At 45.1% G+C, this 12,322-nt stretch overlaps 1 protein-coding gene across 2 annotated transcripts; it reads left to right on the top strand.

The window, feature by feature from the left end:
- Positions 1 to 6,731: 6,731 nt before the first annotated feature.
- LOC124226405 (HLA class I histocompatibility antigen, alpha chain G-like) lies at positions 6,732 to 11,071 on the top strand. 2 transcript variants are annotated; one of them, XM_046639656.1, is made up of 8 exons: positions 6,732 to 7,583; positions 7,923 to 8,192; positions 8,433 to 8,708; positions 9,315 to 9,590; positions 9,715 to 9,822; positions 10,262 to 10,294; positions 10,435 to 10,476; positions 10,642 to 11,071. In XM_046639656.1, exons 1-8 carry the CDS (start codon positions 7,382 to 7,384, stop codon positions 10,644 to 10,646), a joined length of 1,212 nt encoding a protein of 403 aa, XP_046495612.1. In that variant the 5' UTR covers positions 6,732 to 7,381; the 3' UTR covers positions 10,647 to 11,071. The 2 variants fall into 2 exon arrangements, with proteins under 2 accessions (XP_046495612.1, XP_046495613.1); XM_046639657.1 differs by lacking the exon at positions 10,435 to 10,476 and having other exon boundaries at positions 6,735 to 7,583.
- The last annotated feature ends 1,251 nt before the right edge of the window (positions 11,072 to 12,322 follow it).

A 12,322-nucleotide genomic window follows, 5' to 3' on the forward strand; every position in this document is an offset into this window, starting at 1 on the left:
TTATTTTCTAAGGGTTAAAAATTCTAATGTATGATTAAAGCTACTAAAAATTAAGGAAAACATGTTGGTATTCAAGGATAGTAAGATATATGTTTTCAGTAAAGAAAATATAAAGAACAGAAATATTTTGGTTTGGTTGAGAGATAAATTTGTCCGAAAGTACTAAGAGGAGAAAAAGAAGGCATGGGACAAATTCTGAATGTAAAAAGAAAGTTATAAAAGGATTCTGAAGGAGGAACCCTGAGAAAAGAATTGTGCATGGTCAAGTTTGCTAAAATTAAAATGAATTGAATTAAGTAAATGAGATTTAATATCAAATTAAGCTAGTGAAAAACTAAAATTTGTTTTTTCCTCTCTCTTAAAAGGATAATTTTCTTAAACTTTTAGTCTGCTCTTGGTAAAGAGATTATGAAAGGTTTTTCCTTTGAGTGGTCTACCAGAAGGATAGGAATTTTGTGTTTTATCAAAATAAATTTCCTGTATTGTTTTTATCAGGTCTTTAACTGCAAGTGCTAAAGTTTTTCTTACAGCTATTTAATCTTCTGCATTTGCCTAAAAATCTTGAATTGTCACCATGGTTAAATGGATAAATGGATAACTAAGCATTGTTTCATAGGGACCTATGATATTGTGTGGGTAAATGTATTGATATAAGTATTTTAAAAATTATATAACATTCCTAAAATTCTGATCTGTCTTGGTTATCAGTCATAATTCTAATTATGATCTTAAATTGTATATCACAGAAATAACCAAGTTTCCTTGTCAATTGTTATTTTTTTAAGTCTTTTATAATTTACACAGTTATTGTTTTACTCTGATGCTTTTGCAAATATGTTTCATCTTCAGAGAGATTCATAAGCAAGACTCTGACGCTTAGTGTAGAATACAGGTTTCTGATAAACTTTCAGATCATAAAACTGAAGTGGGTAAAAAATTACAAAGCTAATGAAGAAACTGATGACTTCACGAAACTGCTAACAAAAGATCAAGATCAAGAGTTGACTATATAGGACTGAATGAACTAATAAGGATAATTATAATGTTTATAAATTTTTTGAAATATTGTTCATGTTTTTGGGTTTTCTTTTTCAGATTTAAGGAAATCTTTTTATCTTTTCTCTCAAGCTAACCATGACTTATAACAATTTGGTATATTATATTTTTGTAAGAAAAATTGAAATATTTTTAATTTTCTCCCCACCTGATTACTCCAGAATTTAAGAACTCTTAGTGAGTGAGTATTGTTATTTTCATGGCAATATAGTTATTTGCATAAGTTCAATAAGAATCTGTTCTTCTTATAACAGGACACAATTGGAAACATTGATTTATATCAGCAAAGCTTTGACTGGAATGTCATATTTGAGAGAAACATGCATAGACTCTGATATGACCAGGTAGCTTTTGAGAAACAAAGATCAGACTTTATGGAATAAAGTGACTTGGAAATATTGGCCTGGTACCTTGTTTACAGGGTTCCCAGCAACCTTATCAAGTAAATAAAGAAGGTTAGTTATCTGGCAGGTGCGAGGAACCTCAATATTTTGGGGAACTTCAAAAGAAGAGAACAATTCACTCAAACATATAGGTATTGCAGGCAAAGTCTGACGACAAAGTCCTTGGCTTGGCTTTCCTGGCCTCAAGAGGCCTTTAAAGTTCAATCTGAGATTCCTTATAAAAGGTTCTAGCAAAACAGATTTATAAGAGCCTATATGATCAATTCTACTCTTGCTGTACTTGTGTAAATAATTGGGCCAAATTTATTGAAATTAGACTTATTTTAAAAACCAATCAGTCTTAGTTTGGCTATCTTTGGTAAAAATGAGATTAACTTTAGAGAGAAAAATTATGTTTCAGTGAAAACTATAATACACATTTGTGGACTTTGACTTCTAATACTCAAAGAATTAACAGACTATTCTGTTAATTGTGTTTGAGGTTTTTGTTTTCTATCTGTAAACTTGACTGGATCCTGAATTTTTCTAGTCTCCTAAAATATCTGGCTACAAATCTCCAAACTAAGTTTTTCAATCTTTTATTTGAAATCATTGAGAATTGAGACCACCCTTCTTCCTGAAGCCCTGCAAACTGAAGCTGGATAGCTTGATAGAAACTTTGTAGAGATCACCAAGATAGCATGCCTGTTGCTGTGTAAGCCATTCAAAGGAATACCTGAATGCCCGATGACATCATCAGAGGCATTTCAAACTGCAAAAGATGCTTTGACCCTGACATCTAAAAACCTTCTTGACTAGCTGCCCCCTGGGCTCAGAAACTGGTCAATAATTTGCTCCAACCATTAACCTTATTTTTCTTTTTGTTTCCATAGAAATTCTTCTTATTAAATACCTGATTGCTTGCTCACACAATATAGGCCTAACTTTGGGAGCCCATCTACATCACTGCCTCCTGAAATGAATTTGACTGCACTGATCTATTATCGGTACTAAGAAATGTGTCCAGTGAGATGGAACAATCTACCACTCAGCTTCTGGACTATAAAACTTCTTAAAGTTTCAAAGGTGAGAGTGTAGAGGATCAGATTTGGCCACCCCAAAATGTGTCTCTTTCGTATAAGGATTATTTTTGGCTGGTTATTTTTTTAAAAATGTCAGACATGGGAAGAGCTCTGAAAATCAAGTAGAAGTTAGCCTTTGTAAGAGACATTTGCATTTGTAAGGGAAATCTCCATTTCTAAAGGTGCCTCCCTCTCTGCACCAGGAAGAGGGGGGATGATCTTATCTCCAGAAACTCTTATCAATGCAGAAGTCAAGGATTTAAATCTGCATAACTTTACCCTTGTTTACTGGGCTTTTCTGCTAATCTCCCATAACTGACTCCCCCCAACGCAATATTCTCCTTTGTCTTTAGCTGAAGATGATATTTAAGGTGACACCTAGCAATTTTGGCTGAGTTACCCAGTTTTCCTGGGTTTCTCTCATGTATGCATGCTATTAAACTTGACTTTTCTCCTGTTATTCTGCCTAATGTCAATTTAATTTGTAGCCCAGCCAAAAGAATCTAGAATAGGTAGAGGAATTGTCTTCCTCCTACACCACCAAAATTGTTGTCAGAATGCTAAGCTAGGTGTGTAGACTGAGGTATGAGATTCACATTTTTCTAATTGAACAGCAATTTCATTAGGCAACTATCTTTTAAGATGATGTTGAGTAAGAAAATTGGCATTTTAGCCAATTCTTAACAAACTAAATTTGAAACTTCTAAAGAAAAACAAAGATAATTATTTTAAAGGCATTACTGTTATGGCATCCATGTCTTAAAATTATTTGATCTACCTACTATATGTTCTCAACTTTGTTGCAACTTATTGAAGGGAACACTATTATTAAAGGCAATTGCAAGAAAAACTTACAAATATGGTTGTATCTCCTTTCTCTGTCTCAAACTTTTAATCATTATTTTCCAAAAGAGAAATGTAGAGCATTAAAGAAAAAGAATCAGATAGAAGTAGTATTGATTTTTACAAAATCCAGAGATAATATTTATTTAATTTTGTTTTTCTTTTTTTTTTCAAGGTTGCCCCTGAGCTGACATCTGTTGCTAATTTTTTTTTATCCTTCTTCTCCCCAAATCCCCCTAGTCCTTAGTTGTGTATTTTAGTTGTATGTCCTTATAGTTCTGCTATTTGGAATGCCACCTCAGCATGGCTTAATGAGCAGTGCTAGGTCCATGCCCAGTATCAGAACTGGCAAAACTGTGGGCTGCCAAAGTGAAGTACACAAACTCAACCAGTCAGCCATAGGGCCAGCTACTAATTTTGGTTTTAACATGCTTCTAGAGGTATAGGTTAATTCCCTCTTCTTGAGTGTGGGATGCACTTAAGGACTCACTGCTAACTGACAGAATAAGGCTGATGGAATGGTGTGTGACTCTGGGTCTAGGACATAAAACACATTGCAGTGTCCATCTTGGTTGCTCTCTCTCTCTCTCAGATCACTTGCTTTGGGGGAAGACAACTACCTAGTCATTAGCCAACTTATGGAAAAGTCCACATGGCTAGGAACTGAGGCCTCATGGGACTATCCAAGAAGGAAACGAAGGGTCTTCCAACAGCCATATGAGTGAGCCATGTTTCCTCAGAATCCTCCAACCCCAGTCAAGCCATCAGATGATGCAACCTTGGCTGACAACTTGACTGCAACCTTGAGAGAGGCCCTGAGCCAGAAGTGCTCAGGTAAACCTCTCCTGGATTCTTGACCCTGGGAAACTCTGGGAGATAATACACATTTGTTGTTTTGAGCTTGTAAGTTTTAGATAATCTGTTATGCTGTGGTACAGAACTAATAAAATGTCCAAAGAGAGAGTGAGTTATTGCTCTTTAACTTTTGTTTGCTCTAAATTACTTCCAGTAGTCCCCCTTATGCATGGTTTTGCTTGCTGCCATTTCAGTTACCTGTAGTCAACTGTGCTCTGAAAATATTAAATGGAAAACTCCAGAAATAAACAATAAGTTTTAAATTTTGTGCCATTCTAAGTAGTGTGATGATATCTTGTGTCATCTTGCTCCGTCCCACCTGGGATGTGAATCATCTCTTTGTCCAGCATGTCCACACTGTATATGTTACCTGCCCATTAGTAACTTAGTAGTCGTTTTGATTATCAGATCAACTGTCCCAGTATCCAGTGCTTGTCTTCAAGTAACCCTTATTTTACTTAACAATTGCTCCAAAGTGCAAGAGCATGTATAAGAAAAAACACAGTATATATAGGGTTTGGTACTACCTGAGGTTTCAGGCATCCAATGGGGGTCTTGCAGTGTATCCCTACAGATAAGGTGGACTACTGTATAAGATATTAAATATGTCCTTTGGTTTTAAGTTTTAAGAGAATTTCCATGGCTAACAGACAGGATGCATTTTATTATCATTCACAACAATCTATTTATTTGACTTTCAATTTCCAATCATGACCCAACTAAACACAAAGAAAGAACCAGGTCATGCTGGCAGGTTCTGTGATGGTCCACAGCAGCCACCTCCTGGTTATTCACCTTCCCCCAGTTAGTCTGTCAAACACTAATGTTGGTGCTGCTGGGAACGGGTTCTCTAGAGGTAAATAAGGTCTCAAATCAGTTGACCTTAAGACAGGGGGATTCTCCTGGGTGGGACTGTCCTAAGCAGATGAGCCCTTAAAAGGACTGGGTTCTTCCTGAGCAAAGAGATTCACAGTGTGAGAGGGATTCAATGCGAGGGACTTTCTCCATTGTGGGCTTTGAAAACGGAGGCCACATGGCAAAGAATGCTGGTGACCGCTAGGTGTTGGGAGCAGCCCTCCCCAGGCTCCTCAAGGAAACAGGGACCTCAGTCCTACAACTACAAGAAACTGGATTCGGGGCTGGCCCCATGGCTGAGTGGTTAAGTTTGCGCGCTCCACAGCAGGTGGCCCAGTATTTCGTTGGTTCGAATCCTGGGCGCGGACATGGCACTGCTCATCAAACCACACTGAGGCAGCATCCCACATACCACAACTAGAAGGACCCACAACGAAGAATATACAACTATGTACCGGAGGGGCTTTGGGGATAAAAAGGAAAAAATAAAATCTTAAAAAAAAAAAAAAAAGAAAGAAACTGGATTCTACTAACAACCTCTGTGTAAGCTTAAAGGAGGCTCCTGAGCTCAAGGTGAGAACCCAGCTTTGCGAAACCCTGAACAGAGAACCCATCCACACCATGCCTGGATTTCTGACTAAGGAATTGTAAGCAAACAAATGCATGTTGTTTTGAGCCACTAAGTGGTGGTGATTTGTTATGCAGTAACAGAAAACTAATACACAGGCTCACTGTGTATTAAGCACATAGCATTTTTTCCACATGAATGAATTTATGAACTGATATGCACACTAGTTGCTTAAAATAAAATCTTTCCTAACTTTTTTCTATTTTTCATTTTATGATTTTTACACAATGAAATTAAATTTTAATGCAATCATACTTCATTCATTCATTCAACAGCTAATTTAATGCCTATGTACCAGGAATGGCTTTAGATGCCGGACACACAACTTTGACCTAAACAGCCCAAAGCCCCTGTGCTCATGTGTGTTGCATTCTAGAGGCTTCCCAAGAGTGAGACGGAGCCATTGGAGTGTTTTAGTGAAGAAATGACACCTCCTGACTCACATTAGCAGGATCACTGACTCCTGCGGGGAGGATAGTTCATGGGTGGCAGGTGAGAGGGTGGCGCTGGTGCCACAATTCAGGAGTGAGAGGGTGGAGGAGACTAAGGGGAGAAGAGGGCCTGAGGGGCGAGAGGACAGAGAGAAGGGCTGGAGGAGCAGGGGTGAGGAGAAGAAGCAGAGGGAAAGAATTCTATAGCAGTGGAATTCTCAGATTTAAACATATTGTTTCAAGGAACTTAAAATATATCTACAAGCCTGGCAGGGTATTCTTTGCATTTGGTTTGTAATTCATGCTGTGGGGCTGCCTAAAAACTAATTGCCTCCTTATATTAATCAGTTTGAAAAACAATAATGTCTCCAAAAAATATGCTCACTTGCTGAGATGTGAATTACTTATAAAAATACGCAATAGATGAGCACTTGTGAAGGGCATTTTGACTGCAATGACAACTTGCAACTTTAATTTGATTAACACACAGTAACAAACTGTGCTTCTGTGAGTGACTCTGTAGTGAAGACATGTCAGGGACTCACAGGGACAAACGAGGGAATGAAGATCATTTTGAAATACAACAACCTGGAGTCACAGATATACTGACTGGAAAGTAACACTTAAGAGCTTTATGAGTCTGACTGCAGCGCTGTTTAGACACTTTGATATACGAAGGGGCCTAAATCACTTCTTTCACAGATTAGATTCCTGATATTCAGGGGTTTCAAGATCGTGTTACCCACTGTAGTTAATGAACAAAAAGGAACCCGGTCTCTGTGAGAAGCTCTGTCTGGTGTTTTCAGGCACATTCTCTCCAGGTTTACAGAGAAAACCCCTGTCCCTCCATCTCCATTCCCACGGCGAGCTCACTCTCTGGCGTCAAGTTCCCTGGGGGTGAGTTTTCTTCTAGAAGAGTCCAGGGGAGAGGTCAGGGGTGAGAGGCAGGGAATCCAGTTCAAGGAGTGGGATTCCAGTAAGAGGAGGAGAAGGGGCTGAGCCCAGCCTGGGGGTCTCTCCCTGGTTTCCTCAGACAGCCCCCGGGCCAGGACTCAGGGAGACGGTGTGACAAAGAGCTCTCGGTGCAGGAGGAGAGGGGTCAGGACAAAGTCCCAGGTCCCCGGACTTGGCTCTTAGGGTCTCAGGTCCTAGGGCGGAGTCTGCAGGTCAGTGTTGGGGAGTCCCCGTCTCCCTGAGTTTCACTTCCCCCTCTCACAACCTGTGTCAGCTCCTCCTGCCTGGAGACTCATGACGCGGCCCGAGTTCTCACTCCCACTGCGTGTCCTGTTTCTACAGAAGCCAATCAGCGTCGCCCCGGTTCCCGATTATAAAGTCGCCACCGTTGTGCTGAACTCAGATTCTCCCCAGATGGCGAGGATGTTGGTCATGATGCCCCCAACCTTCCTCCTGCTGCTCTCGGGGGCCCTGACCCTGACCGAGACCTGGGCGGGTGAGTGCGGGGTCGGGAGGAAACGGCCTCTGCGGGGGGCGGAGCGAGGGGACCGCGCGGCGGGGGCGCAGGACTCCTGGGGAAGGCGCTTTACCGCGGACCCAGATCCAGACAGCCTCCCCCCACCTCGGTCCCGCCGCGTCCTGACCCTCGCCCCCCGTCCCCCAGGGCCGCTCGCCCCCTCCTGTCCCATCCCAAGTCTCCACCCTTCCCCTTCTGTCGCTCCTTTTCCATCTCCCGAGCCCTCCCCCCTTCCCCCTCCCGGCCCCATCACCCTGGGACCCGGGGACCCGCACCGGGAGGAGGGTCGGCCGGGTCTCAGCCCCTCCCCGCCCCCAGGCTCCCACTCCATGAGGTATTTCAGCACCGCCGTGTCCCGGCCCGGCCGCGGGGAGTCCAGGTACCTCGAAGTCGGCTACGTGGACGACACGCAGTTCGTGCGGTTCGACAGCGACGCCGCGAGTCCGAGGATGGAGCCGCGGGCGCCGTGGGTGGAGCAGGAGGGGCCGGAGTATTGGGAAGAAGAGACGCAGCGCGCTGCGGGCCTCGCACACTCTTTCCGGGGGAACCTGAACAATCTGCGCGGCTACTACAACCAGAGCGAGGCCGGTGAGCGACGCGGGCCAAGTTCCAGGTCACGGCCCCCCATCCCCACGGACGGGCCGGGGTCTCCCCGATCTCCGGGTCCGAGATTCACCCTGAGGCTGCGGGACCCGCCCGGCCCCCAGACCCGGGAAGAGCCGGCGGGGACTTTCTGCGGTTTAATTTTCAGTTTAGGGTTACTCGCTCAGGGGGAGTTTGGGCGGGACGGGGCCAAATGGGCGGGGCTGACCTCAGGGATTGGGTTAGGGTCTCACACCCTCCAGCTGATGTACGGCTGCTACGTGGGGCCACACGGGCGCCTCCTCAGCGCATCCTTTCAGTACGCCTACGACGGCGCTGATTACCTCGCCCTGAACGAGGACCTGCGCTCCTGGACCGCGGCGGACACGGCGGCTCAGATCTCCAAACGAAAGAACGAGGTGGCGGGTAATGCGAAGTACTGGAGGAACTACCTGGAGGGCACGTGCGTGGAGTGGCTCAGCAGATACCTGGAGAACGGGAAGGAGACGCTACAGCGCGCAGGTGCGAGGGGCTAGAGGGCCTCTGGATTTCCCTTCGGGCTGGGGGCCTCCTACAAGGAGAGGAGGAAAATGCGATCGATGCCTGAGCACACTCATCCAGTGGGTTACGAGGCTGAGTCGGCTTAGGTTTTCAGATCGGGTATCGGACAGTGACTTGCCCAGAGGGCCTGCCTTTCTCTTAGTGACAATTAAGGGACGCAGTCTCTCCAGGGATGGAGGGGGAAACCATCCCTGAAATAACTGATGAGCAGTTCCCTTTGACTCTGGCGGTGACTCTGGAACCATGGGACTCTCACTCTCAGGCTTTATTTTGTAATGTGTTTGAGGTCTGATTCCAGCTTTTCTGAGTCACTTGGCCTCCACCCAAGTGACATCGCTATTCCCCCTTTCGGAGACCTGTCTGCTACTGTGGGCTGTCTCATTTTGATTCTAGAAATTTCCAATGAATAGATTATCCCAGAAGCCTGTGCCCAGGCTGGTGTCTGGGTTTTGTGCTCCTTTCCCCCACTCCACTTGTCCTGTCCGTTCTCAGGATGCTCACATGAGTGCTGCTTCAGTGGCCCGAGGAAGATGTAAATTTCTTGAATTTTCTGACCCTTCTCCTCAGACCCCCCAAAGACACACGTGACCCACCACCCCATCTCTGACAGTGAGGTCACCCTGAGGTGCTGGGCTCTGGCCTTCTACCCTGCGGAGATCACCCTGACTTGGCAGCATGTCGGGGAGGACCTGACCCAGGACATGGAGCTTGTGGAGACCAGGCCTTCTGGGGACGGGACCTTCCAGAAGTGGGCAGCTGTGGTGGTGCCTTCTGGAGAGGAGCAGAGCTACACGTGCCGTGTGCAGCACGAGGGGCTGCCTGAGCCCATTATCCTGAGATGGGGTAAGGAGGGAGGCGTGGGCTCAGAGCCTCTTCTCAGGAAAATCAGGAGCCCTTCTGGAGACCTTCAGCAGGGTCAGGGCTGAGGCCTTGGGGTCAGGGCCCTCACTTTCCCTTCCCTTCCCAGAGCCATCTCATGAATTCATCATCCACATTTTGGGCAGCGTTGCTGGCCTGGTTCTCCTGCTGATCACTGGAGCTGTGGTAGCTGTGATGTGGAGGAAGAAGCACTCAGGTGGGGAAAGCGTGTGGTCTGAGTTTTTTTGTCCCACAGTGACTTTCAAGTCCAGGTGGAAGTTTGTCCTGCCTCGTTAATGGGAAGTCCCATCCATAGGCACACGTGCTTTCCTAGTCTCAGGCCCTGTTTGCTAACACTTACTCTTTATTAATGTACATGTAATAACGAAGGACAAACATCACCATGATGAGTCTGGTGATGGGGATCTGATTCCCAGCAGTCACAGGACAGAGGGGAAGGTCCCTGCTGAGGACAGACCTCCTGGAGGGTGGTTGGTCCAGTCCCCACACATGTACTTTCCTCATATTTCCTGATCCTGGCCTGGGTCTGATTACAGTTTTGGAAACTTCCCTGGGGTCCAGGACTAGGGGGTTCCTTTAGGACCTCACGGCCCTGCCTCCTCCCTGGCTTCTCACAGAATATTTTCTTCCCACAGATGGAAAAGAAGGGAGCTACGCTCAGGCTGCAAGTAAGTATGGAGGGCGTGTGATCCCTGAGACCCTTGTAATACTGCAGACGGGAGCCCATGGGGGAGCTCACCCACCCCGTAGTTCCTCCTTTAGTCTCCTCCTGTGGGCTCTGACCCCATCCTCTTTTGTTCCACTCCAGGCAGTGACAGTGCCCAGGGCTCTGATGTGTCTCACACAGCAGGTGAGACCCTGGAGGCCTGAAGTGAGGGGGCGTTGGGGCAGGGGGGACGGGGCTGGGTTATGGGGATTCTTTCATTGGGACATTTTGAGCATGCAGTGGGCTGTTCAGAGTGTCACCAATTACAGCGACTGACTTAAATTTGTTCATGATTATTTTCTTCTATAGCGTGAGACAGCTGCCTTGTCGAGGACTGAGTGATGCAAGATTTGTTCCTGTCCCAATCGCCCCATTGTGACTTCAGGAATCTCTGATTTCTCTTTCGGCCAAGGGTACCTGAATGTGTCTGTGTTCCTGTTAGCATAATGTGAGGAGGTGGGGAGACTGGTTTCCCCCACGACCCCCTCCCCACACTGACCTGTGTTTTTTCTCTGATTGATTTTCCTGTTCCAGCAGAGCTGGGTCTGGGCCAGTTCCATCCTTGTCTTAACTTCTTGTTGCCCTGAGCTGCAACTTCTTACTTCCTTATTGAAAATAAGAATCTAGATGTAAATTTGTTTTTTTCTAATTCTTGCCGGGAGGGATTGATGGTTTGATTAAAGGAGAAGATTCCTAAAATTTGAGAGAAGAAATAAAAGGAAGCACTGAGACCCTTCCAGACACTGATGATTCATTCACCTGATATTGGTTGTGTGCCAGATGTGTGACAAAATATTTTTGCATCTGGGGAACATCATTGAAGTGAAAACAGACAGAAGTTGCTGGCCTTGTGGAGCATACATTGTAGTGGGAAGGATCAGACTATGAACTATAAGCATAGTAAATAAGAACAGTGTTTACGTTAGAAGGTGGTAAGTGCTATGGAAAAAATGCAGTGGGGAAGGCGATGCAGCCCCCCAGTGTCCACTTACTTCATGGACCCAGGTAACCACCTCAAGGAGCACACCAGGTTATACACTCATCAGTTCCAATCTCCTTCCAAACCTGAAAGGGAGTTCTTGTGATGGACATCAGCATGTCCTACTTTAAAGCACCCATCACATTCCCATAGTGTTTTCCATTGGACCGAGCCCCATATGGGCATTCCTTTAGTGGAACAGGTTTCTGCTGCCCTGTGCCTGACCATTTGGCCTAGCTGTTGACCACTGCCCATGAGTTGGTAGAAACCAAAACATAGGGGCTTTTATCATTCTTCAATTCTTCCATCACTGCTAGAAAAACTGTATTCAACTAGGCTCAGCAAGGTGATCTGTTTTTACCTTTCTTGATCGAAGGAGTGACTTTCCAAACAGGATGTTGTCTTTTCACCTTGAAACTGTCGTCTGTAAGCTAAGCAGCTCTTTGTAGGTTAGTTGAGAGCTGTTCATAGGGCACTGCTGAAGTGACAATAGAATCCAGCAGCTCCTCATGCAGTTCCAAAGTCAGTCATAGGGGAAAAGAGGCTGCCTGCTCATGCATGTATCCTCCCTGCATCCCCCTGGTAGCATGATCCTATATAAACCATTTCCTTTTTTTTTTTTTTTGATGAGGAAGATTGGCCCTGAGTTAACATCTGTTGCCAATCTTCCTCTTTTTGCTTGAGGAAAATTGTCACTGAGCTAACAGCTGTGCTGGTCTTCCTACATTTTGTATGTGGGACATTGCCACAGCATGGCTTGATGGTGTGTAGGTCCATGCAAGGGATCCAAACCTGTGAACCCCAGGCCACTGAAGCAGAGCTCTCCAACTTAACCACTATGCCGCTAGGCCAGCCATTTCCATTTTTTAATGGAACTCTTCTGGGCACTGTCCTCTCAGTGTTTCTTCAACATTATTCAAGACAACATGGGTATTTCAGGTTCAGAATCATTTTGCGTCTTTCAGTCATAAGGGTAGTTTCAATTAATGTCTGATAGTAAGCCAGTAGCTG

This window comes from Equus quagga, chromosome 15 (genome assembly GCF_021613505.1).
Source record: "Equus quagga isolate Etosha38 chromosome 15, UCLA_HA_Equagga_1.0, whole genome shotgun sequence".
Classification (NCBI taxonomy): domain Eukaryota; kingdom Metazoa; phylum Chordata; class Mammalia; order Perissodactyla; family Equidae; genus Equus; species Equus quagga.